This window comes from Echiichthys vipera (genome assembly GCF_963691815.1).
Source record: "Echiichthys vipera genome assembly, chromosome: 17".
Classification (NCBI taxonomy): Eukaryota; Metazoa; Chordata; class Actinopteri; order Perciformes; family Trachinidae; genus Echiichthys; species Echiichthys vipera.
The window spans coordinates 20,877,603-20,905,275 of NC_139842.1; the positions used below are offsets into that span (position 1 = coordinate 20,877,603).

A 27,673-nucleotide genomic window follows, 5' to 3' on the forward strand; every position below is an offset into this window, starting at 1 on the left:
ACAGGGGTGGACCCCAAGATCTCCTGTCCCTCTCAAAAGTTAAAAGGAAATCTACGTCCTTGCATCCAACCAGATCAAATGTTCTCACTTCTTGTATGATGCCAGTTGTCTAGCTTCAGTCTTCATAGTGTATCCTAAAGTGATATTATGTAGAACCAGAGCCAATGATCTATCAGGGACACACTGATGGCTTTGGCATCAGTGTTCTCTCTTAATGGGTAAGGTGACCAATCTGCCAAAAACTTGATTTGTACACTTTAATGTCCTTACGCTCACAATGCCAGTTTCTATCTCTTTGTACCGCTTCCAGGGCAAGTGAGAGGGGTGGGTGTCGCTCAGTCATACATGGGCACGTCAGTCTGGTCTTTGTGATCCGGACCAAGACACCCTGCAGAGCCCCTTGTGTTCCCTGCAAAGTTCACACCTTGGAAAAGGTGGACGTGGCCAGCGCTCTACTTACCCAAGCGCCGTCCAATTGGTGAGGGCGGCGAGGGCTGCGCTGTCATTGGCTGACTGCTGGTGAGAGTGCGATGCGGATTGGAGGATGTCGGGGGACTGGGATGAAGACTTGTGTAAGAAGGCGCTGGTGTTGGTGGAGGAGCTGTGCTTCAACTCCCCGAGAGGTTACAGCCAGAGTGAACGCTGCCAGGAGTTCAGCTACCTGCTGAGAGGTCGCAACAGACAGCTGGACACAGGTAACCGACACACCTGGAGCTGCTCATGAATCTGTTTTACAATGTCTGCGTTTGTCAGGACCGGCTCTCTGGGCTGGTCTCACAGAGATATTTAGGAAAGGACTTTAGTTTTAAGGCCAGTCTTAAAGTAAATTTGCTGCTCGATGAGTCAAGAAATTTGAGACTATTTTAAGGTTAAACAGTTATCCACTCTGAACTGTGGAGGAAGAGTTATTCAGATTGATTTAGACATCTATTTCAGGTCTGACTAGCAGTTAGATCTAAAAGTCTTCTTTGTGAAGGAAGCTTTTCTCCTGTTTGCACCCAGAGGACAGTTCAACCGTTTATAACAAGACTGAGGCTGGATTTGAAAAAAAAATGCCTTCCACATACTAATGGAAAGACATGGTATGCTGGGGCTGCGTTCTTTGGTAGCATGAAAGTGTTCGTCAGGCTTTGCTGGTTTCCGGTTTTGGAGGGCGGAAGTGTTTTTTATTGTGACCGTTCCAGCGATTTGCGTGGAATGCTTTGGGGCGAGGTAGACTGGTCTGTTGCATACAGAATCAGTACGACATCTGGGTATTTTTGGAGTACTGCAGATTTTGATTTTGTTTGCATACTGCATATTACGTGCTACATGCTACTTTTGGCTGAATCAGTATGTACTGCTGGTAAAGTAGGCAGTTTCAAATACAAACCAAGCCACGCATCTTGCATGAGCAGCGCGTAGATGCTAGCTTGTCCACACTAATGGCTGCAGTGCTGCCTGCCTTTTGAGATAGCCTATGGTAATGGACATGAATGATAAAATGTTTCATTCCATTTCATTTTAACTGTCATATTTGTTTTAGAGAGAAAAGGTTAAGGATTTTGTCCACAGAAACAAAACAGAAAGTGTTGAGTTAAATGTAAATATCCACATTTTGTTTATGTTTGTGACATATTCTACTATTCAACTGTAGTGAAAGTGCTGTTATGATGTCAAAAGACCATTTCACTGCAAACTCAATGTGTGTCACGGTAAAAATAGGCAAGACCTGAAATCTCTAGATGTTCTTCTGCTGAGCCGCGCTGCTCAGGCGGGCTGTTATAATGACCGCTGTCAAACAAGCAACAGGTTCGGTGATGCACACACGCCGCTCAGGCATGACGTGTGGCCCAGTCGTAAGAGTCTACAGCCAGGCTAGCAGGTCTGAGAGGATGTACTCTCGGGCACATAAGATAAGATACATCTTTAGTAGGAAACTAAGGGTGTCACAGCGTAAGGAGAAGTACAGGTAAGAGTCTATAGAACCAAACCAAGGTCATAAGAATAACAACATAAGGCCCTAGATATCTGCAATGGATCTTTGAACGAGTGAACACATTTACAGCAGTGCTTTGAGCTAGATGCTAATCGAGTTTAGTGTGTTTACATGCTAAAATTTGTTAATTAGCAGTCAACACAAAGTGCAGTTGAGACTGATGGGATTGTCATATGTTTTGCAGGTGTTTGATCATAAACCAAAGCATCGTATAAGCTAAAATTTCGACCTGATGAAGGTGCTATAGCTGAAAAGTGAGGACAGCACTGAAGTCGTTGCAGTTCATCCTGAGGGAGGCGTGAATGTCTGTGCAACATTTCAGAGCAATCCATCAAATAGACAGACCAACATTGTCATCCCCTAAAGCCATGCTGCACACTTAAATGTGCTTCACTCTGCCTTTAAGCAGTACTCACACCGAAAGGTAGAATCAATTGGTTTAGATTTTTTCACCTTTCAAGCCTTCAGGGGGCAGGTTTTTGATACTGACAAGATTTGGGGAATTGATTGAGGAATGTTTCAGTCTCAATATGGGCACCGTTGAAGATTTTTACTGCTCCATTCACTAGCAAGGAACACACCATCAACAAGATGTGTTTAAACGCTTCAACAATGCAAAATAATTGGCGTGTGAGGCTTGAATTCAATTGCAGTTCACTCGGGAATCCGTTGTAGCACCTGGGCACGACAGACCCCCTTAGGACCCTTTGGAGAGGAGGAGGAAACAGGAAGGGGGTGGAAGCGAACAGGGAGGGAAGGGTTTGGAGGCTATTTATAGGAATACCGGAAGAGGAGTGTTTATGGTGTGGTCCTGCGCCTAACACTCTGCTAGGTAGCTTTAATCATGGTCTGGATCAGGCTTTGTCATAACACTTGTAAAAGAATATTGACTCCAAATGTTATCTTTCAGGAGCCTCAGCATTGTCAACACGACATGTTCGACTTTAAGGTATGAGCAGGCAAACGTTAAGAGCGCTCATGTTTAGAGTTTGTTCCAGGTAGTGTGCACTCAGAACAACATACTATTAAATATTTATCTGCTAGATTGAACTGGCTAAAGTACAAGGCCATTTCTTTTTACGAGCGCCAAAAGAGTGTCGGTGGGATTCTGGGATTGTTATCTCAGAGCACGATTACAAATATATATTTATTTCTTCTTTTTTTTTACCAAACTGAGAAGGTGCATCATGTTTTGCCCTGCTGGAGTGTATTGAGTATTGTGTGTGGGTTCTCATTGAAGCATTTGGAAGAGCAATGCGGTGTAATGCAGATTAGCGTGGATATATCTGTGGCTCAGTGTAGATTAGTCTGGATTGGCTGCATGTTGCCTCTGGAGATTGGATGGCTCTGTGAAGAAATGTCACACCATGGTTTAAGGCATTTGGCCCCCTCGCTTACCAGCTGTGATTTTTCGGTGTTTGCTGACGGAAGCACCCGAAACCCTCGGAGGACGGCGACCGCCGAAAGCTGTCAGTGAATGGCTTGTGTAAGCAGCCGAGATGTGTTTGATGTGGAGAAATGTACGACTCCCGGTGGGCTTGCATCAGTCGCTGATTGACAGGGAATCTCAGGCTCTCTTCACGGTGCACTTCAGAGGCCTCCTACCCACCTACCTACCCACCCGTCGACTCGCTTTTTATGCTTTGTGGATTAGTGATGGATCTTTGGCAGGATCAGTACTCCTGAAGGTACAGCGACTGACCTAAAGAGAGACAAATGGAGCAGAGTGGTTTGGCCCCCGACTGTCCTTGCGCACATTTGATCACAGCCGTGTCTTATCAGCGCATCCTGATCTGCCAACCACACACAACCTATTCCTCTGCCTCCTTTGTTTTTCCCCTCCAGATCAATACATTAACCTTTCTCATTCTTAAACCCCTCCCTTCTTTAGGTTTTGCTCTAAATCATTGTCAGGTTGTTTTCCTCCATTGCCCTGTTCCTGGTCTCTCTCTCTCTTTACCATTTCCTTTTTGGTTTCTACTCCTTCACACATGGCATGGTAGTTGCATCGACTTTATCAACCCTCCTCCGTTCCTCCCCCCGTCCTCCTCTGAGGAAACAAAGAGGGGGAATGAACCCAGTCAGCTTATATGTCTGTTTCAACATGTGCACCAATCTGTTTTCAACCCTCTCCCTGTCTTTCGCAGCCCTGCCGGCCATTCTGTGGTTGGGATCGTTTTTTTCCTTTCGCACCATTCCCCTTCATCCCTACTGTTGTTCTGTTGATTTCTTCTACCTCATCCCTCCTTCCTTTGCCCTTGATTCCTCTCCTCCCACTCTATCACTTTACCCTCCTCCTTGATCTCCATCCTCACGTTATCTCTTCCACTTTTTTTTCGCCGTCTTTCCACCCCTTCTTCCTCACATCCCGCCCTGTCTTGCTCAACACCGCGACAGATCGATGTCCCCTTGCCCATCCCCCCACCTTCACGGCCCCCCAATCATATCTTTTGAACAAGTGCTAATTAATGACATACACAGACTGATGAATAATTCACAAAAGGGAGAGCGAGGAAGGAGAGGCAGAGAAGGGAGAAGGTGTGTGTGTGCGGGGGGGGGGGGGGTATAAAAAGACAGTTGCCGAAGAGAGGAATAAAGTGAAAGCGTGCAGAGGGAGACAGCATGGGAAAAGAAATGACAGCGAGGAATGAGGGGTGTTTGAGAGGATTATATAGAGTAGAGAGTGAAAGAGAAAGAGAGGGAGGCCGGGAGGAGACAGAAGGCGAACCGAATTCCAGAAGATGTACCCCAGGGCTGGAGGATTGGCCGCTGTTGTCTTGTTTTTACTCAATCTTGTTGTCAGCCGGTTACAGATAAAATTTGATTCTCCTTTGTGTGATTCAGCAGTATTTATGTCTTTGTCATGCCCATAAAGACTTTCTGAATGGAAGAAAATTCAAGGAAAGGAGGGTTAAAGAAAAGGAAAAGGCCTATGTTGTGGAGCCGGAAACATTTTTCTCTGACAGCAAGACGCTGCTGTTCTACACGAAGGTGATGATTGGCCTGCCCGCAGACAGGAAGGATGTTAATTATTGGCCCTTGTCTGGATGGAGCCCAAGACGGCGAGAGGCAAACATTCTGGTTAGAAGCTGCAAGGTGGGGAAGCGTACTCGGTCTGAGAAATATGCACAATGTATCGTAATGAGTCTTTCTGGTCTACATACAACCTATGCATATTCATGATCAGGGCTCTGGGCCTATGTAGTTCATTGTGGGCTCTGATTGGTCCTTTTGTCAAGACAGTGATCAGACCCAAAACATGTTATTCATAAAGATACTTCAAATGGCTCAGGATAATTATAAATATTCATTGTATATTTAGTCTATTTATTTATAAACAGTCATGGAATATTTATAGGGTATTTGCAGATTTATGAATTAATGAATTTACGTATCATAGGCTCTGACACATGTGCGGTTGTGCACTTCAAACCCATAAACAGAACCAGAGAAGTTCCCTGGCTCTGGAGCCGACGGCGACTCTCTTTCATTGCTGCTCTCTTTGACTGAGGCAGTTCCTGGAACTGTCCAGCAGACTGGTGCTGAAACGGCGCTTTTCTTTTATTCTGGACACTTTTTCATTTGGATGAGCCATACTCCACCCTCCCCGACACGTACATCCTCTGCCCCCCACCCCCACTCCACCCCCAAAAACAATCCTTGAGCCGTCACAGATTAAAAAGCTCATAACCGTGAGCAAATGCAGGATGACACTGCATAGAGACATCACTGTGGGTGTTGGTGTTTTTTTTGTTTTTTTTAATTGTTAATATCCACTCCACCAACGTTTGCCCCCATTTTGAGCTCAGAATTCAAATGTGATACATGAGCTTCAGGGGATGGCTGCATCAATTTACGCCTACAGCAGGTTTCCTTCTGCTTCATGATTTGGAACTTTTTTTTTTTTAACGTGTCGCCGTGATGCTGGTGATGGTGTGTTTGTGTGAAGGGGGCGTATGGATTGATGATCATGCAGTGAATTACTGTTGATTTGTTCCGCACGATGTGTTAATAATAATTATTGTGGTTGCTGTTTTTAGCATGCTAGCTGCAGGTCTGTCAGTGAACAAGTTTTTACAGACATTCATTATCCCCAGACAATAAATCCTTTTGATCCCCTGGTTTATTCCTCTTGGACCACCATGAGGTTCACATTGGTGCTCTGAGTGAAATGACTCAAAAACGTTTGGATGGGTTGCCATTCATGTTCCCCCTCAGAATGAACTGTAATTTTGTGACTTTTCATGTAGCACCACCATCAGGTCACTATTTCCGTTTGTTCATAGTTGATATTCTGGTTCATTTCCATCAGCAAAAGCTGTAGTTTTTGTTGAGTGCAAGCAGCAATTTTGTCAACAAAGTGCAGTTCCTCAAATGGCCTCTTGAGGCTGGCTCCAAAAGTGAGTCAGTCCCCATAGACCCCCATGTTAAAATGTCCAACTTTGCACAGAAATAATGTAATGTGTACAGCCTGGTACAAAAAAAAACGTTTTTGGTCTGTACCACAACTGTATGAGGGTGAATTTCAACAATTTAAATTATGTTAAGCCTTGAAATTATACATATTAAAGGCAACGGCGCCCACCTTTGCTCCATCCACGCTCCGTCTGTTTGCCCACTAGCCGGGAGTCAGGCGGCATCAGGCCCTGCCAAGATGGCGACATATGGTTTAGTGCTAAATAACAGGTGTTTGCATCTTATCATGCTAAACTGGTTGAACATAGTAAGCGTTACCCCAACAATGCTATGTAAGCATTGTTGGCGTGATGTTCGTTTAGCCTTGTGGAGCTTAGAACATGACTTATTCAAACTCTCTTCCTCCTTTCTTTCTGTGTAAATATTTACAGACTTAATAACTATGATCTTCCTCTGAATCTTCTCTTTTTTATCTCCCTATTTTCTTCTCCCTCACCTCCATGTCTTCCTCTATAGAGATCTCTGTCAGCCTGCTGTCGGTCATCGTGACGTTCTGCGGCATCGTCCTCCTCTCTGTCTCCCTCTTCGTATCATGGAAGCTCTGCTGGCTGCCATGGAGAGACAAGGAAGGCGGAGGCCTGAGCCTGACATCAGGTTTGCTGCCCGGAAGCGCCGGCGTCGGGAGCCTCACGGGCACTGGGGGCTCGTCACTCTTACCCCCGCTGCTGCAGAGGAAGGAGGGCCACTCCTCGTCCTCGCTCTACCCCTCCCTGGGCCAGCAGGGCCAGCACCACCCCCATTTCTCTGACTTGGTGGGGCTGGAGAGGGGGGAGGTTGGAGGTGTGGTTGGGGGGCCACAGGAAACCCAGGAACCCTCCTACCTGGACATGGACTCATACCCCAACAATGCTGGTGAGAGAGGGGGCGAGCTCGCAGACATTAGACACTCTTAATCCCAGTCTGACTGTAAGAGTAATGTAATGCCTCAGTCAATTACTTCTCATTTTAATACACTCAGAGGGTACAGAATTGAATATACATTTACATACATGAATAATGTATGTGTGCTACAACAGTGTGATGAACGCTGAACATTATTGCATTTATAAATTACTTTTCTTTCAGTAGCGCTACATTCAAGGAATATTACTTTTTCATGCTACTGGTCTCTTATTACACATTTACAAGAGCAAAAGTGTAGTCTGTGGCTTTAAAATGAAGTTTCAATTATAATCATATTTTATTAAAAGATTCATTTATTTATTTCTCGCAGCAGCAAACTGCAGAGACACTTAATTGCCTCTTAAGGTTCCCATTGCTAACATGTTAACAGTTTATTATCATGCCACTGGAGTCATGTTTCTGGCCACTTAGTGATTACATCTCCAATTTTCACTTCTCTTTCAGCTTCAAACCCCTGGAAAGTTCATGTAAGCAGCTGCGAAACTAAACCAAACAGTAAATGTGTGTCATGAAACAACAACAATGAGTTCAGTAGCGCTCGCTGAAGCTGCCGAGTTGGCTCATAATTCTGTGTGGGTTCGTTTCTTCAAGCCAGCCTCTCACATTACACACAGTCTTCCTGTTTTATCTTCAGAAATGTATAAATGTAACCGTCGGCATTTTTCGACGTTTTGTGATGTTATATAGACCAAACAATTCAAATAAAAATAATTCTTAGTTGCAGCTTTAACACAAGTGTTTAGATATTTACTTATGCAAAAGCAGCACTATAACATTTAAAATAATAATATAATAATATTTAGTAAATGGGCTCTGTTATTGTTACATTTGTATATGTTTTTATGCAATTATTTTCACATTAACATGCATATTGTAGCTGTTAGGTGGCCTAATTTACTTTATAACAACATCTTTTATTTTATAGGACCATTATATGTTTTGACATCCTAATTTGAAGAGTAACTTGTAACTAGAGATGTCAGATAACTGTAGTGAAGTAAAATGTCCCTCTGCAGTGATGCAGTGAAGTAAAAAGCTGGGCACAATTTAAATACTGTACTCCATTACAGTACTTGAATATAATTTCCTTAGTTAAGCCAGTTAAGCTCAACAGGAACCTAAATAAGCATCAATTAGAACAAGAAGAAGTCGTCACAATAAGATAGAGAACGTTATAAACTGATGTGATGAAACCGCTCAGGTAACATCTGTGAGTTTTCACTCTGCTCTTGTGTTTATTCTGGCTGTCAACACGGGTGCAGGTTGTTTATGATTATTCACAGTCAGATTTTTGCCGGCTGCCTTTATTGCAGTGAGATGGATGCTATTTCTTCCGTGCTAGCAAATGTTCTGCTATTGTAAACATGTCTGCTCACCCCATTCCCTTCTCTCTGTTGTTAAATCACTCTGTTCAATCAATGCAATACAATCGATGCGATCGATGACGCTGACCCTGCATTACAAAACGAAGACATCGCCGTGGGCCCGCTTTAATGACAGAAGCCACGATAGCGCTAACAGAAAGAGATATGTGAGTCACTGAGGATTGTTTTGTCCATTTTCTCACTCTTTTAGGAACCCTGAAGCTGAGTCAGACGTCTCCAGATGTCCCCAACTCAGAGGTTGGAGCCCAGCCCCATAAAGAGCCGCTGCCCAACGCTCACTCCCAGCAGCAGGTCACCCCCCGGTCAGTACCGAGTGCAGGGTAGGAATTAGATTTCAAGGGTTTCTTTTCTCGAAGGCTTCTTGAACTTTTCCTGACAAACTCTTATTTGTTTCATTATCTGTATTTTATGCAAAGTAAAAAAAGGTATTTTCATACACAGGTTCATATGGTTTCTTACAAAAGGATATGCACAACACCTTGTATGATATGTAACGAAATATGATGTAAACCGGAAGCGTACCCCAACGATTAAGTATAAGCAACAAAAGGTGACGGTTAGGATTGTAAAAATTGTGGTGGTTGAGCTTAGTACTTCTGGGACATAAACACCGCCTCCGCAGGTGCGAGTCCTTTGTTTTGAGACTCATTGACCACCTTGACCCTCCTCTCTATGCAGAGTTTAGTGGTCGCCTGATTTCTTTCTTTGCTCCGGATGTAATTTCCACAGTGCACTACTCTTTGTAGTTACATGTACAAACAGTGAATGAGGACATCCCGAGTTAGTACACACACACACACACACACATACACACACACACACACACATCCTCAGAAGGGCTTTGGTTTTTCAGATTCTTCTACCAGAGACATATTTTTCATAAATTTGATATTGTCCCCTTGATGAAATCGATGGTAGTAAAAACATATTTCACACAGCAAAAAGTGCTGAAATTGATATTAATTCACCCCACAGGCAAAAAAATTCCAGAACAAATGCACTCATGTAATTTTTCACCGTCTGCTTGAATTTAGTGCATTAATAGTGCCCTGATAACTGCCCTACTCCTCAAAGCAATGTGAATATCAAAATGTGTATATTCATTATAAAACTAGAGCCTAGAGGCTTTTTTTATACGAAATTGTCACAGGTAGAAAGTTACTTTTACTTAAGGTAATAAATGATGGTATGTTGGAAGATTTGCACAAAAACAATAAAGGTGGAGAGTGAACAAAGGGAAGAGTACAATGCATTTTTTCATGTTAGCGTGAAACAAAGTATAGAAAAAATAAAGTGTTTTATACCTTGAGATGTATCGGAAATAAAAGTCTAACTCTATTATTCCCTATAGCGCTGAAAATGGCAGGTTTCACAAAATGGCAGGCGAGAACCCAATAGCACGACACAGAAAACAGTTCAGGTGCAGAAACAGGGTTTAATACAAAGCAGGGTTTAAACCAGGCAGTCAGTCAGCTTGGCAAACAAATCCAGTGGGAGCAGGCAAAAGGGCAAGTCACAACACACACAGGCAGGCAGGCAGACAGGCAGGCAGGCAGGCAGGCAGGCATACAGGCATACAGGCAGGCATACAGGCAGGCATATAGGCAGGCAGGCATGCATAAAGGTAGGCATACAGGTCGGCATATAGGCAGGCAGGCAGGCATATAGGCAGGCATATAGGCAGACAGGCAGGCAGGCAGGCATACAGGCAGGCATATAGGCAGACAGGCAGGCAGGCAGGCAGGCAGGGAGACAGGCATATAGGCAGGCATGACCAGACCAATGGCCCACTGGCGAACTAGGTGAACATACTAGACAATCTGGCAAAGAACTGAGGGAAATGGGCCGTTATATATACACACAGAGGGGCTGATGAGGAGCGTGAGTGTGGGGGTGGAACCGGCCAGGTGAATGCAATCAGCAGGTAGTGTGACGCGACATGAGAGTTAGATTGGCAGCACAGGAAACTGACAGAAAAAACACTAAAGCCTTGCTGCAGTTGTTACAGAAAATGTATCACCCCTTACAATGTTTGAACTAGAGTGTGTGTATTGTGTGTAGTAGTGGCTGGTTGTGTGTTTTTGTTATGAAACTGAGTGAAAATCGACAGAAAAACACACTCAGAAATAAGAAAAGCAGGTTTTTAACCAGTTAAAATGTTTCTATGAGCACACTGATAAACACCGTACCGGTCGCATGGTGTTGGCTTTAATCTTTGTTTTTGAGGTCTGTAAATCATCTTGGATTCTCTTATTGAACCCTTCCATATCGGTGCCATCTTGAAAAGCATCTATTTTTAAAAAACTGGTGCTGACAATAACTTCTGCAGATATTAATTCAACAAAATCCGAAGAGACCCACAGAGAACCTGTCAGTATTTGTAACAGATACTAATTTGTGTGTGTGGTTTTCACATCATCACACAGCTGGCCTTGATTAAATAACACTTTGCATGCATGTGTAAAAAAAGGTGTGGGAATTCTTATTAAAATAAAAACATTGGTCAACTCCATTTAGAAGGTTTACCCAACACTGCATCTCTGATAAAGCTGAATCACACTGTTGCACAGCGTCTTTTTTTTTGGTGTGTATATGCGTGTGTGTGTGTGTGTGTGTGTGTGTGTGTGTGTGTGTGTGTGTGTGTGTGTGTGTGTGTGTGTGTGTGTGTGTGTGTGTGTGTGTGTGTGTGTGTGTGTGTGTGTGTGTGTGTGTGTGTGTGTGTGTGTGTGTGTGTGTGTGTGTGTGTGTGTGTGTGTTGTGTGTGCTGCTCTCTCCACTTAATATTCACCCTCCGAGCTCTTATGTGTCTGTTTAGGCCCAAGCCCATGACTCACCAGCTCTCCAGTCCTGATTTCCATGGCGAGGAGAAGGAGCAGGTGACCAGCATTGGGCAGATCAAACCGGAGCTCTACAGGCCTAAGGGCGACCAGGGCGAAGGCAAACCGGGCGACAACTGTGGCAAGATCAGCTTCCTCCTGCGCTACGCCTTCAAGTAAGTCAGCGAGGTTACATCTAAAGAACTTACTCAGTCTGTCTGCATCCATGAAGTCTAGACTTTAAACAATAAATCATCGCATCCAAAGTTTAACCTTAAATAATAGGCGTTTCAGACCGGAGGTTCTTTTTCATAGTTCTACAAATCTTGCTTTTTATTGTGTAAAACTAGGGTTGATCGTAATTCTTAGCACGTCCTTTGGAGGGACTCTTTCGATCCTGTTTCAGAGTCCGTATTCCCCCAGCACAAAAGGAACCACAAATGACGTAAGTGGAAGTTGAATGGTCGAACACGAGCCAATGCAGCACCGGCAACCGCCATTTTAACCGCTAGCTAACTACCCAGTCACTCAATAAGTCAAATTTAACAGTTTCATCTACAAGCGCATTGCTATCATTGCTACCAGATGAGTGACAACTGCTTTGAATGATAGCATGATGGAATTAGAAAGATAGTTAGCTGGCTACTGCTAATTCGACCATACATGCTACACTTGTTACAGAAAATGAGGCGAACAGCCAGATGGACAGCAGATGGACACGTGAGCTATCTATCTAGCTAGCTGTCGGTTGCCAGAGCTGCCGTCCGCTCTCCTCCTGGCGAAGTAGTCTGCCAGCAGTAGGGCGTGAGGCAGAGGGACCGTCTTATGTCATTTCAGCGTTCCTATTACTGGTGTGAATGTAAACAGAATAAAAGCCCTTGTAGGTATGTTGTTGTTGAGGGAGCTCCCCAGAACAGTTTGTTCTGAAAACGCCTTAGGGCCATGACAACATCGCCACCAGGTTAGCCTGCTACACACCTCTTTTTTTGATCAAAATAATGCAAAACACAAAACATTTCTTGGTGGAAATGGTGGACCGGCTAACCGACACTGTCATCCATGGCGCTAACATGGCTAAAAGCAGCAGATGAATAAATTAATACATACATTCTGGGGATGCTTGTGATAGCCGTTCACAGTTTGGAGAATTAAGTTCCTAAAAACGAGACTTGAAAATACAATAGTGTAGTTTTTCTTTGTCTCCAGTCAATGCTGATGCGTCCGTTTTGCTCGACTTTGATTGCAGCGGTGGGTTTGCTGTTCTTCAAACACTGCATCAGAGGGCTGCAAACAAACACTGGTTTGCTGAATTTCTTCACCGAACAGAGAGAGAGAGTGTGTTTCTTGGGAAAATATCTTTCAGCATGTTTATCCTCTTCAGTAGTCACAAAAAGAAAAGGAAAAAACCTTGACTCCAGTAGGAAAATGAGTTTGAGACGGTGAGGGGTTTATGGGGAGAACAGGATCTAACATACCGCTACCATTTAGTTGTTGCCTCGACTGCGGTCTCTTTTGTTTATGGTAATCATTCTGAAATATCAAATATTAAAAGTGGTGTCATTAAATGTAATTGACAAAGCAGCGTCAGTATCTCTTTTTATGTACTATGGGGCACAGATATGTGTTCTTACTTTTATTTTGCTCCTTTGACGATTCACTGTTGAATATTCTCTGCTGGAGAATTTTAAGCATGTAATTGGTGGGTGCCATGCTGTGAGGAATTGGTGATGTTTGTGTGTGTGTGTGTGTGTGTATGTGTATGTGTATGTGTGTGTGTGTGTGTGTGTGTGTGTGCGTGTGTGTGTGTCTGTGTGTGTGTATGTGTGTGTGTTTGCTGTAAGTAAGGGTGGCTGCGGGTTGTGGGGAAGAGTGTGCAGCTCGGTCTGTCTGCGACTCAGCTGGCAGCCCATTTCTGCCGGGCCCCGACATGTAGAAACATTACAACGGGTGAAAGTGCTGATGGTCAGAAAAGAAAGGGAGCGAGAGGCCGTTCCAGTCATGAATTATATATGGCGAGCCACTTTAAACAGCAGCCCCTGTCAACACATAATAACACCAGACTGTGTTAAAGCTGGAGTTACAGATACGGAGAATTAGCGAGGGAGCTGGATGGGTGCAGAGGTTAATGATGAGAACTAGTCACGTGTCCCTTTATAAAGTCACAAGATAATTCATGCCACGCTGCAGTTGCCTGTCGTTACACCGGAGGGAAACGGTTTAAGACCGAGGAGTAAGAGAGGAGTAGGAAAGAGGTTAGAGATGTAGTGTGTGGGCATGTCAGTGGTTACACACCTGTAGAGGTGTGTAACCACTGGGACTGTGATAAGATTGGTATGATAATGTGTGAGACTCTGCTGTTTGGAGTGTTACAGTCAGAACAACAATGTCAATCTCCCTTAGATCCTCTGGGAAAGGCATTTCTATTGACAATCCCATTAAAAGCTGACACATTTCCTCCGTGGGAATAACAGCTAGCTTTCGGGCATTGTCTGCCAGGAATAAGGCTGTGAATTTCCCCGCGTGCTCAAGCAGTGATATATGGATATATTCTCTGCAGCATGCCTTTGTGAATTGTATACAAATCTTGCTTTGGGTCTATGTTGTTGTATAATAAGACACATGAGTGCAGGAAATATGCAACCGTCTTTGTTACAAACTAATGCAGGGAAATTCATGATTTTTGTGCACAAGCTGCCTGTTCTTTCCAATTATTACACATCCGAGCACTGCTGTGAACCGCACTGGCTAATCACTGTGACTGCATAGTACCTTACAGCAGCGTGTCTCACTGGATTACAGATGGTTAGATACGAGGGGTGCAGCGGTTCAACAAGCCCACGGTTCGGTTTGTTAAACATTTTTTTGGGGTCGCGGTTTCGGTTCTGATTGTGTGGAGTTTGCATGTTCTCCCAGTGTCTGCGTGGGTTCTCTCCGGGTTCTTGTCTGTCTCCGTTTGTCTCTATGTGACCTGCGATAGACTGGCGTCCTGTCCAGGGTGTACCCCGCCTCGCGCCTGATGTCAGCTGGGATCGGCTCCATCCCCCCCGCGACCCCGATAGGGACAAGCGGTTGAAGATGAATGAATTAATTTAATGATGTATGAAATCAATCAGTTACTACATTTTAACCTGACTGAAAGGATTCAATTCAATTCAATTCAATTTTATTTATAGTGCCAAATCATAACAAAAGTTATATTAGGACACTTTACAGAGTAGGTAAAGACCACACTCTATGACTTATTTATGATTTACAGAGACCCAACAATTCCCCCGTAGAGTACGGTGGCGTCGAAAACCTTCCCTTTAACAGACAGGAACGTCAGACAGACCCAGAAGATGATGGTGCATCCTCGATTGTTACATACTGTCCTCCACATGCCGCCTCCACTGACCTCCACGCCGTACTCTTAGCTGTGGTTATAGGAAAAAGAAGGAAAAATCCTGCACCAAACAACCCAACAACTTTTTTTTTTGCATCCCTATTAGATACATATTTGAATCGGTCAGGGTTTTCTCCTTAAAATATTTATCTGGCTGAGCTGGGGAAGGTAATTTCTCCAGCAATTGGCCCTGTATATCTTCTCCCTGATCTGATGTGATTGCAAATGGGGGCATGTTTATCCGATTGCCTTAATTGGATGTGATTCAGAGGTAAACACGTGTCCAGATTGGCCACGGCTGTGTCGTCAACGAGCGTATCTTATTCGAGATGGGTACACGTTGACAGTAGACGTTAGAGCTGCCGGGGTCACTGCTGGTGTTCGCCCTGCTGATCATTCTTCGGCCCCAAAGTTCACGGCGCTCTCCCTAAAGCAGCTAATGAAGTGCTGACACACTAGTTAACACGGGGAAACACAGTCTAACGAGGTCTGATTAAAGGCCTCCGAGCTGTCTTCGTCTTCATCTGGTAATTAAATACATAATAAACGGTGCGTAAGGAGGAGTGATGACTCTGGATGGAGCATTCAAATGTAAACGTGTATGTAGTGTTTGCTCCCGCGGGTGTTTCTGCTTGCATATTTGTGTCTTTTATCTGCTGTTCGTCCAAATTTGTTCATCTATATTTGCTTTCTTAAAAAAAAAAAATACCAGAAAAAACAGCCCAAGTGTAGGATGTAATATTCTTGTCATTATTTTATTCAGTGAAATAACACTTTGAGCCGGAGACGCTAACACTCGTCTTCGAGCCCAAATCTGTCTTTTTTCTATTTTGGACACATACAATATTGAATATTTACATAAATGATAAATGAGTTTGACTCATCATAACTGAAGAGCTGGAGCAACACGTTCATTAATTGACCATTTGTTGGCAAAATAAATCTGCAAAAATTTGACAATTGATGAATTGTTTGAGTAATTTATTAAGACAACACAGGATCAAACTTGACTGAGGAAATAATTAGAATCAGAAATAGTAAGGTAGGTTCTGTTACAGTTAGAAATAGAAATATATATATATATATACACATAGAGAAAGTATAAGTATGTGCATGATATAAAAAACATATATAAATAGAAGAAATATGTAAAAATGTACTAAACTAAACTGTAAATAATAATATAATAACAATAATGCTGAAAAATGGGATTTATGATTAAGGTTGTTAAAATGCAAGAAAAGTATAAATCAGAATATTGCACGGTTGAGTTCTTGCACACAATAATCAGCAGATGAATGAGAAATAATGAGTTAGTTGCAGCCATACATTAAATAATATAACTCAAATGACGGGTGTGAATAAACGTTACCTAATTAAAACGTTCGGTAGCATGCAGCTCCAGAAATCATTAATGACGTAGATTAGGTTCTGGGACTAAGCCTTTGTTTTTAGCTGGATTACAGATTTTCCCTTCAAATAAATAAGGATGAGAAGCAAATGAAGCATTATTTAATATATTTGTATTGTACTTTCAAATGCAAACGCTCCATTATAATCGGTTTATGTTAAGCGCTTTCTTCTGCCCAAAAGGCTCCCAACTTTCTTTTTGTTTCTTTATTCACCGAACAGGGACAGTGCACATTAATCAACATCTCAGCTGCCACAGTTCGATAATGAGTTGGTTTTCATGTGTAGTCCCTGGGAAGGTTCTCACAAATGAGTGGCCTCATGTTAAAGAATGCTTCAGCAAGCACAGTATAACACAATACAACAATAACATACATTACAGTGTAATGTAAAACATTAGATAAAGGTTTAACCATCTACGTTTGTAAAGGTGGTGCTAGAGATGAGGTCGTACGCTTCCAGCTCTCTTCAGTTCATGTATTAGTGAGTGCTCGCTCTTAATTCGATAGAAAGAATATTCCAGTGGTGTCTGTCTCCATCTCTATGTCTGAATTGTAAAACACAGCATGAAAATTTTTTTTTTTATGCACGTCTTTTTGTTGCAGATAAAGATTTCTGTCTCAGTCCTCACTTAATATGATGAAATGTCCCCGGTAATGAAGGTTTATGGCTGTTGCTAATAACAACCTACTTGCTGTTGACCATGTTGTCACTTCCTGCTAATATCTCAATGTAAAAGACGTGATTTCTGTTTAAAAAGTACAAATGTAGGAAGAGACCCCTGTCTTTTAAGTAATATAATAATAATAATAATAATAATAATAATAGCTTTATTTATATAGTAAGTTTAAAAGCAAATGCTAACAAAGCGCTTTGAGAGTAAGAGCAAAGGCAAAAGCACATATAAAACCATATACAAACATATATATATATATATATATATATATATATATGTATACATATATATAAATATATGTATACATACATATATATGCACGAGATAAACGAGTTCGACAATGTGTTTAACAAACAGTAAAAATGACAAATGAATTTAAAAAAGAAATCAACAGGTAAAAAATATAATAAACAAATGAAGTTAATACAACTAAAAAGACTTTAAGTGGTCTCGAGCGCACAGCTGATTGTAGTTTGTTTACATTTTTTGGATGATGACAGATTATGAAATATGACGGCAGACATTTGAAGCTTCATATGAAACACTGGGTTGGGTTTACAGTGTGGATGTTGCTCTTTATGTCTCATAATTTGTCAGCAAAGTATATTTATAGTCTATGAACAGCTCTGTGTATGTGGCCCAAAGTGAGTGAGGAATAAAGGGTACTGTGTTAAGGTTTATTAATGAGACTCTCTCTCTCTCTCTACATCTGTGCTTACTGTGCTGCTTACATCCAGCATCGCTGATAATGCAACATGATGCAGCTGCAGGGATGACACACAAACACACACGCACACATGCTATTTTAGTTGTTCTTAGCTCCAGAGACAACCTCCCACAACGTTGTGTGTGTATAAAGCCTGCACAGGTGTGTGTGTGTGTGTGTGTGTGTGTGTGTGTGTGTGTGTGTGTGTGTGGGTTGATCCTGTCTGGGTCTCAGATATTATTTCTGTAAATTTGTGTGACCCCTGCCGCTCTATGCCTTTTTTATACGTACGTACGTGAAAGTCTAATGGAGTTTGCTTGTATGTGTGTGTTTGTATGTGTGTGTGTGTGTTTGTGTGTGTGTGTGTGTGTGTGTGTGTGTGTGTGTGTGTGTGTGTGTGTGTGTGTGTGTGTGTGTGTGTGTGTGTGTGTGTGCGTGTGTGTGTCAGTACGGAGCAGTTGGTGGTGAAAATCCTGAAGGCTCTGGACCTGCCAGCGAAGGATGCCAACGGCTTCTCTGACCCATACGTGAAGATCTACCTACTGCCAGACAGGAAGAAGAAATACCAGACCAAGGTGACTGCCTCTTCCACTGCACACACCTGATCGCACACTGAACATACACACACACACACACACAGACACACACACACACACACACACACAAACACAAATCCTCTCAGTGATTAAACTTTATCAGGTCTGTTTTCTCTCCTGTTTCCTGCCGCTCTGATGACCGAGCCTCCTCATGGGGAATCATTAGTTCACTAATGTAATCTAATCTAATCTAGGGCATAATTTATTCAAGATATTATGCATCAGACTATTACGGGGCAGCGCTACCCAACTCCTGTGTGTTATTCTGGTATTTGAGGACAGTAGAGTCAATATTTGAGTACATTTCGGGGACGTTGTGTACCAGGAAATGTACCTCCAGCCCCTTAAAATATCCTCCTCTCTTCTAATTTAATCTCTGTTGAGAAGCTCAAGATTTATGAGCTTGGTAGCCTCACAAATGCGAGTTGTAGTTCTCTGTTTTATATCTATAAATATCACCAGTGCTTTTGTGCAGTTTAAAAAAAACAATCAGGCCATGGCGAAGTTTCAAAGCTTCATTCTAAACGTTGACATACAAATCCAAAATCAGCATTCACACGCATTCATTCTGTTTAAACCCAGTGTTTCTGCACAGTTGCACATAAAGATCATGACGTCATACGGCTATTTATGACAACAGATACTCGAAAGCTTCATTTGGAAACCTGCATGGAAAAAGACATTCTGTACAGCCTTAATTGTGAAGCTGAAAAAGCTCAAAACGAACCGCAGAGACAGAAAAAGTGAGATTTTCAGTGATAACGAAGCTGAAGCAGTTTGAAATGTCTCCCTTTTGATTCCCCCCCCCCCCCCCCTTTTGTGCGACTGTCTCCTGTACATCACAAAAGCCCCTTCAGCCATTGAAAAGAGTGAATGCTTCAATCATTTGCATAACACCGCTCCTCTTTTGTTTAGAGCGCAGATGATTGTTTCATTTCAATCACATTGAATTTTGACGCCGCTCATATTGTGCCTCACGCTTTTACATCCCTCCGACTAATTTCAAAAAGAGAGACAGACATTACCTAAGAGATGTTGGAGCCGCTTTGTGTTTCGGCTTTCTCTAAAGGCACAGCATCTCCATCAGCCGCACATTTAAATCCAAAGCTAACAAGTAATCATCAAGTGCTAATAAGCCAGAGTGACAGACTCGCTCATGCGGCGACAAAAGCTGGATTTGGAAAATCGAGTGCGTGTCACATTTTAATTATCACCAGCTTTATTGCATGACAGCATTTATATCAAATGCTTTCCCGGCAAATACATCCCACCAGTAAATCAACAAATAGTAAAAATTATAATAATAATAATGTTGTGTTGGAGACAAATTTAAATATGTCATCTGTCATCTGTGATGTGTCGAAACACAATGACCAGGATATTAAAGCCTCTCACTTTCCGTCAGACTGCTCATTGAAAATGATCCGACTTATTTGACTCTCTATAGAGGTGACGGATGGACAAAGGCAGTCGAAATAGAGGTGAACTAACTTTATTTAGTTGTATTGTAACTTACTTCAGTAAGAAAAGCTGCTACACTTCACTTTACTGTACTTTACTGTAACTTAGTTCAGTAAGAAATGCTGCTACACTTCACTTTACTGTACTTTACTGTAATTTAGTTCAGTAAGAAATGCTGCTACACTTCACTTTACTGTACTTTACTGTAATTTAGTTCAGTAAGAAAGGCTGCTACACTTCACTTTACTGTACTTTACTGTAATTTAGTTCAGTAAGAAAGGCTGCTACACTTCACTTTACTGTACTTTACTGTAACTTAGTTCTGTAAGAAATGCTGCTACACTTCACTTTACTGTACTTTACTGTAACTTAGTTCTGTAAGAAATGCTGCTACACTTCACTTTACTGTACTTTACTGTAACTTAGTTCTGTAAGAAATGCTGCTACACTTCCCTTTACTGTACTTTACTGTAACTTAGTTCTGTAAGAAATGCTGCTACACTTCACTTTACTGTACTTTACTGTAACTTAGTTCAGTAAGAAAAGCTGCTACACTTCACTTTACTGTACTTTACTGTAACTTAGTTCAGTAAGAAAGGCTGCCACACTTCACTTTACTGTACTTTACTGTAACTTAGTTCTGTAAGAAATGCTGCTACACTTCCCTTTACTGTACTTTACTGTAACTTAGTTCAGTAAGAAAGGCTGCTACACTTCACTTTACTGTACTTTACTTTACTTTATATAAACAACGTGTAAATAAAGTCTTTTTGGGCAGTGGACAAGGGAACACCTGTGATCTTAGAGTTCAAGGGGATTTTTTAAAAATATGAGGTGAACTAAAATATGCGTCACATCCTAGGTCTACAGCCCAGTGCCTTTCCCTTCAGGTGGCTAATCTTGAGTTGGTGACCCGCACTGGTATGCTAGCGCGGATAACCCCACCTAAAAAACTTATCGGAGGAAAATTGTGTTGGCTTACCTGTATGCTTGATATTTGGTGAGGAATTAGCGAACAACAACATTTTTTATGACAGGTAATAATAAGAGTAAAATGTAAACAGTAACTATGTATAAAGCTAAGCTTCTTGAATCTTGAATCTACAGTCACCAATAGGAAATGTGTTTACAAAGACGAAAACCTGTACACTTCTGCGTGTTGGGAAACAAAACATTGAGCTTTAAATGTACTTTTAGGTCTTTTATTTAATTTCAGCAGGTTTTTATCTGATTCTTCATCCCAGCTGAACACATGAAATTCACTTTTCTCCCTGGCTGAGGAACAAGGTCAGCCTGTGAGGTAAACGTTACTTATATTGCTCAAGGTCATTGTGGCGGGTATACGGCAAATATCGAACACCTCGGGAATATTCTGTCTCCTGATATTTTCATGCAATAATGTCCGTTCTGCAGGCAGTTAATCAAATCTTTTATATTCACAACAAGGGTCTGGTAGCTCTGTGAGAGGAAAAAAACAACAACTATGTTTCCAATTTGTTTTGGAAGAAGAACTAAGGGGGTTTGCAGGAGCAGAAAACATAATTTACCAAACTTAAGCTTCTCAAATCTGAGGGAAAAGATTCAAGACGAACACGACGGCAAAATAGAGTTGTCAAATGTGACTTTTTGCATTGATGGTTACATTGGAGTCACGGATAAAAGCAGTGAGACGATGAAATCCGGCAGGTTGTTTGACAGCACTTTTACGGCAAACACGTCCAAGATCCACCCCCCCCCCCCCACACACACACACACACACACACACACACACACACACACACACACACACACACACACACACACACACACACCCCGTTCTGCTGCTGTGAACTATTTTGTTTGGTGGGAGAAATCCAACGTGTCACACACTTTGAAAATGTACTTTGCATTTGGGGCAGGGGTGGGATGGGATATTTTCCACACCAGCTAAAATATAAAAGTGTTTGAGGATTCTGGATGCATCTTCAAAACAGCATTAAGTGTCGTCAAACAACCTGCCGGGTGTTTAAAAAACCTGTCTGGGTTTTATCTTTGAGGAAACATCGACAGTTTCATCAAGCCTGATATGTAGAAATGATGGTTACAAGAACAGCACACACTGGGGCTAGGCCAGAAAATACTGTGTGATTATTGAGGTTATATAGGGTATCAGGGTGACACGGTGCGGTGGTGGTTAGCACTGTCGTCTCACAGCGATATGGTTCCTGGTTCAAATCCCGGCTGGGGCCCTTCTGTGTGGAGTTTGCATGTTCTCCCCGTGTCTGTGTCGGTTATCTCCGGGTTCTCCAGTTTCCTCCTACAGTCCAAAGACATGCATGTGTTCGGTTCATTGATGACTCTAAATTGCCCGTAGGAGTGAATGGTTGTCTGTCTCTGTTTGTCTCTATGTGTCCTGTGATAGACTGGCGTCCTGTCCAGGGTGTACCCCGCCTCACGCCCAATGTCAGCTGGAATCAGCTCCAGCCCCCATGCGACCCCGACAGGGACAAGCGCTTTAAGATGAATGAATGAATATAGGGTATCAATAAAATACTTACTGCCACTGTCAGAGGGGACACAGGGTACGGATGACCCAGACCCAAGTGGGGGCCCATGCAAAGATCTACGACACAACAATGGACTCAATGACTTATATCACTAATTAAATACAAGTCATATGTATTTAGATGAGAAACAAATTTTATTGTAATCATTAAAACATGTTTCAACCTGTCATCTGATTCCCCGTCACCAGCTGTTATTGTGAAAATGGTGCACTGCGCGGCGGGGGTCGGATGTGCAGAACATATTTTTCTCTCCTTGTTTTGTTTCGAGGTAAATAGATGAATATAACTGTCACAGTCTTATTTAAAAATAGATTTTCTCCTTTGTCTTCGGACCTCCTGTGCTCTGTAATCATATTGAATATATATATATATATTCTGAATAGAGCACTGCCTTCATCAGTCTGTAACACTGGATTTGAAAAAGTAGAGACCAAATTGCCCGTGGTGGTATAAGAGCTGAGGGTGGTTGCTGGTGCTGGTGCTGGTGCTGGTGCTGGTGCTGGTGCCGGTGCCGGTGCCGGTGCCGGTGCCGGTGCTGGTGCTGGTGCTGGTGCCGGTGCCGGTGCTGGTGCTGGTGCTGGGGTGGGTGTACTGGGTAACAAGGCAGGCAAATGAGGAAAACTTAAATAATTTTGATTTAATTATGGCTTTAGGCTTTATTTATTTTAAAATGATGACATATTTACAAATTTACTTGTGCAAATTACAGTGTGGGACGTTTTTAAACATATTGTGCTTATTATTTTGAATTTAGTGCACATTATTTATGCTGCTGTGTGACAAAACACTGCGCTGTAGCTATAATCGTTATGTGTATGATTTTTTAAAGGATGATAAAAGACGCGGGGATGGTAATTTCAGCTTTAATGTTCTTTCATCAAATCATGAACAGTAAAAGAGCCGCATACTATTCCTGCTTTCCCTCACAAACCTTTTAGTTTGTTGGACAACGTACAGTGTAAGGATACTGTGGTGAGTTCTAAATAAATATATTGAACAATTAAATGTTATTTTATCTATGATTTACCATCTGTTTTGGATGAGCATGCCAGCTTAAGTAATGACCCTTATTGACCAATAAGCATTGAAAATGAGGGTAAGAGCATCCTTACATTGGAAGTTGGGCTATAAAATACAGTAGCCCTGTATTAACCCCCTTTTCACTTTCATTAAAGTGTTTTTACAGGGTAAAATAATGTTTGTTCCCCCTTCAGTCACTGTACCAGTTCCCTCGTCATGTGTGTTAATGTTACTATAAACCCTAACTCTGTCTGTGTCTCTCAGGTCCACAGAAAGACCTTGAACCCAGTGTTCAACGAGACGTTTCAGTTCGGCGTGCCGCTGAATGAGCTACATTCCAGGAAGCTGCATTTCTCTGTGTACGACTTCGACCGCTTCTCCAGACACGACCTGATCGGCCAGGTCGTGGTGGACAACCTGCTGGACTTCAGCGAGGGCAGCGGGGACAAGCCCGTCTGGAGGGACATCGTGGAGGGCACCGCGGTAAGGACGGAGCCGCAGAAATAACACAAAACAATCACTTTCATTTGGGAGGAGAGGCCCACGTTAGATTGGATTAGATGAAATTTGAATGAATATTGTGGCGGTACGGGCTTGAGCATTTGGTAAATGTGATAGAATCAGGGATGGAGCATATCAAACATGACACAAGTGACAGTTTCAATTCAACACGTTGGAGCAGAAATGCATGCAGGTCTGAAAATGAATGCGAATCACAGCTTAAAAGAGAAAATAAATAGAAAATATAGATGCAAATGTATATCATTTGTATTGCAGTATGAAGCCAGATGGAAAATTTAAACACAATAAGATTTATGCACACAGGAGTTCAATGTGTTTATGCTATTGTTGACAGGATGTGCATAATGTTTCATATTAGTCTGTTCCCCATACTTTGACAGAAACGGTGAATGAATAAACGGCTACATTCATTTAAATCGCATTAGCACTTTAATAAAATTTAAAATGTAACCAATTCTTAATGTATGTTCAAATTTGAATAACAGTTAATTTCAAGTGCTTAATAATCAAAAGGAAGAATTCAACTTTCTAAAATAAAACTTGCCTTTTTTTGGTTCAAGTCAAGTCAAAATGTCAGGTTACTCAGATCGGATCGGTGAAATACAGGCGACTGAAAATATCAACCAAGTCGTCAAAGTCCCAAATGTACCTGTAGACTATACTGTATATAAAGATGGACGACGCAGCTTCACTTAGTCCCACTGTACAAAAGTGAAACCAGAATATAGCGGACACAGGCGCTGTCATGTTGTAATTTTGCAACCAGAGTCTGCCCACCCGCTTTCACGTTGATCGCAGCAATCGTGAAATCTCACTCCGTTTTTATAACTTTATAAAATGAAACGAACAAGATGGTAAATGGACTTGTACTTATACAGCACCTTTCTAGTCTTCTCACTACTCAAGGCGCTTTCACAGTGTTGGTCACATTCACCCATTCACACAGACATTCACAATGATGGCAGTGGACATCTACAGACCATCTAATCTAACCATTCACACCACATTCACACCACATTCACACATCCATGTGCAGCACGAGGAGAAATTCTGGGTTCAGTGTCTTGCCCCAGGACACTTGGACACTTGGACCTGGGTAGATGGGAATCAAACCGCCTATCTCTTGAATGGAGGACGACCCACTCTGTCATTCAGCCACAGTGCTCCAAAGACAAGAGAAACAAACATTTGAACAAACATATGATTGATAAAAGTACCAATAAACCATATTTGGGAAACATTTTTTTGAGGTGTGTTTGTGGCCCAAGTCCCATCCGCTAGCATGGAGGGGGGGCGGGGTTTATGACCTATACTGTAGCCATCCACCAGGGGGCGATCAAGATACTTTGGCTTCGTCAAGCCGCCCAACGTTATATACAGTCTATGGTCCCATATTGGAAAAAGATTTACAGATTTATAAATATACGGTAGATTCTTAAAGAGACAGGCGCTAAAACGAAGCGTTTCAGACAGAGGGTGATTACAGGTATATTTAGTGAGACAGTTTGAGAAAAAGAGAGTGTTTCTACACCATTAGAGCATGAAAACATGTTCTAGAAGAAACCTAAAATACAAGTATGAACCTGAGTATGAGCAGAATATGGGACCTTTAATGGAAATCAATCCCACCTCTGTCCTGTAAAGTGATGATCTGGATCAAATGAGCAAATGGAAAACTGGAGTTGGAAAGAAAAGTTTTTTAAAATGCAAAACTCGAAACGACCTGCTGGAAATTGCACGGATAGGAATTTAAACCAAATAAATCGAAAGATGGTTTATATTAAATCAAATATTCCAGTGCCATCTTGTTATGTTTTCCATTTCAAATGGTCTTTCTTTGCTCGCAAATGACTCAGAGAAGCACACGTATTGTTGTCTGAACATCATATAAACTGTATAGAGAGGATGCACGCCAATAGAGTGGAAAATGTCTGCAGCGTAGGTTCATTGAGAGTCTGGTAATGTAAAAAGAGCAGCTCAGGAAAGTCCAGATAGATTACTGGAAAGGCACCACTGGCCACATCCAAACTTTTTATCACGCAGCGTCCAAGTAGATTTATATGAAATATTCATGGACGGCTATTAGCAAATTGGACAGAGCAAAATCTTAAATATTTTTGGCATTGGTGTTTCATTTATTAAACAAGTTTAGGGCTTCAGCCTCTCAGCGTTTTTCGCCGTTTCATCCAGGGGGGGAGGGGGGGGGGGGTATTGATTAGTGAGGCTCCGAGGAGTCATCGTGCCACAGTGTGACCTGAATACCACTGGTGTCATTACTGTGGTGCCACTGAGACCACAGGCAGCGAGAAGATCAGTGGATGGAGGGGGGCTGCAGGAGCAGAGATATAAAAAGCCTAGGGAGAATCGTCACCTCTACTTAACACTTTTCCTCCACTCGGGGACATCGACAGATTGGCATATGATTAATTTACAGTGACGGCACTTCCCCTCCACCTAAACACTCTGCCTGTCTGCATTAGGATGCCCGCTGTCACACATGTAGCTCTTTTACAGACAAACCGCGCACATCAAAGCATATCTGAGGGTTTTTTTCCTATTCGATGCCGTGTGTGTTCACAGCTTCCCTGCTACATTTCTGATCCCTGTGTGTCTGTGTGTGTCTGTGTGTGTGTTGACCTACAGGAAAAGGCTGATCTCGGGGAGCTTAATTTCTCGCTGTGTTACCTGCCCACCGCAGGCAGGCTCACCGCTACAGTCATCAAGGCCACCAACCTCAAAGCCATGGACCTCACTGGCTTCTCAGGTAAAGAATTACCACTGACACACACACGCACACGCACACGCACACACACACACACACACACACACACACACACACACACACACACACACACACACACGCACACGCACACACACTCACACTCACACACACACACACCAGACCTCCAGCATGCAGTCTGACTGGAAACTCATTAAAAAGGAAAAAAAACACAGCCAATGGTGATATATGTGAGTTATTTTATATTTGTATTACTATTCTGAAGTGTTATATTTTTCACTTGAAACATCACAAGTAATCATGGTGCCAGTTTCTTGCAGTAAAAGAGTAATTTATGGTATTTAGCAGAGTTTTCTCCACCCAACAGCAGCCTCAATGGACCAGAGTGTAATGTAGCTGCATGATATATGTGTATACACTTCCAGGCTGCTACATGGGCGCGGCCTCGTTAGAAAGTGGAGTGTGCATGGATGAAAAGTTATATATGCATAATTTATAGATTTCCTTTTGATAACATTAGATATTTACACAGCTGACTGCTAAACTTAGCAGTACAAAACTCATTTATCTGAGGCGTTAGCGGACGTTAGTTAGCATTAGCTTTACTGTGTTACCAGATCTCCCAAGTGTTTGTTGCTGAGACAGAAACGGGTCTTCTCCTGGTTTGTTTGTCTGAAAAGTGTTCTGGAGATATGTGGCCATGTGATGAACGGGTCTGATATTTTCTTCAGTGATATGGGGCGAAAGAACAGGTCATAATCTGCGTTTATGTTCAATTCAAGGTCGATTATGTTTCTTTCTATTATGATTTTTTTAACCCATGGACTTTCTATTCCTGTAAAACTCTCCTTGAGCCGAGAAAAAAGGGATTGATGTAAAGTCTATGAGCTGACGGGAAACTTGTGGGCGGGGTCAGCGGTAGAAACACTACTGTGCGCATTCAGTGGGCCTCATGTCATGGAGGAAAAGGTTAATGGCGTGTGCTCCAGGTGAGCAAGTCTCATTGGATGAATAGGCGCCATTTTCGATAACGACAAACACATAAATACATACATC

The 27,673-nt window shown here is 42.3% G+C and overlaps 1 protein-coding gene across 1 annotated transcript in view; it reads left to right on the plus strand.

The window, feature by feature from the left end:
- Positions 1-544: 544 nt before the first annotated feature.
- syt3 (synaptotagmin III) overlaps positions 545-27,673 on the plus strand; it is a gene marked incomplete at its 5' end in the record, with an annotated part of 32,476 nt that continues 5,347 nt past the window's right edge. Inside the window, 7 exons of the mRNA XM_083930532.1 lie at positions 545-695; positions 6,911-7,306; positions 8,933-9,044; positions 11,558-11,734; positions 18,181-18,307; positions 23,620-23,838; positions 26,521-26,641. Coding sequence (XP_083786658.1) covers positions 545-695; positions 6,911-7,306; positions 8,933-9,044; positions 11,558-11,734; positions 18,181-18,307; positions 23,620-23,838; positions 26,521-26,641 — 1,303 coding nt within the window. The remainder of the gene's footprint in view (positions 696-6,910; positions 7,307-8,932; positions 9,045-11,557; positions 11,735-18,180; positions 18,308-23,619; positions 23,839-26,520; positions 26,642-27,673) is intronic.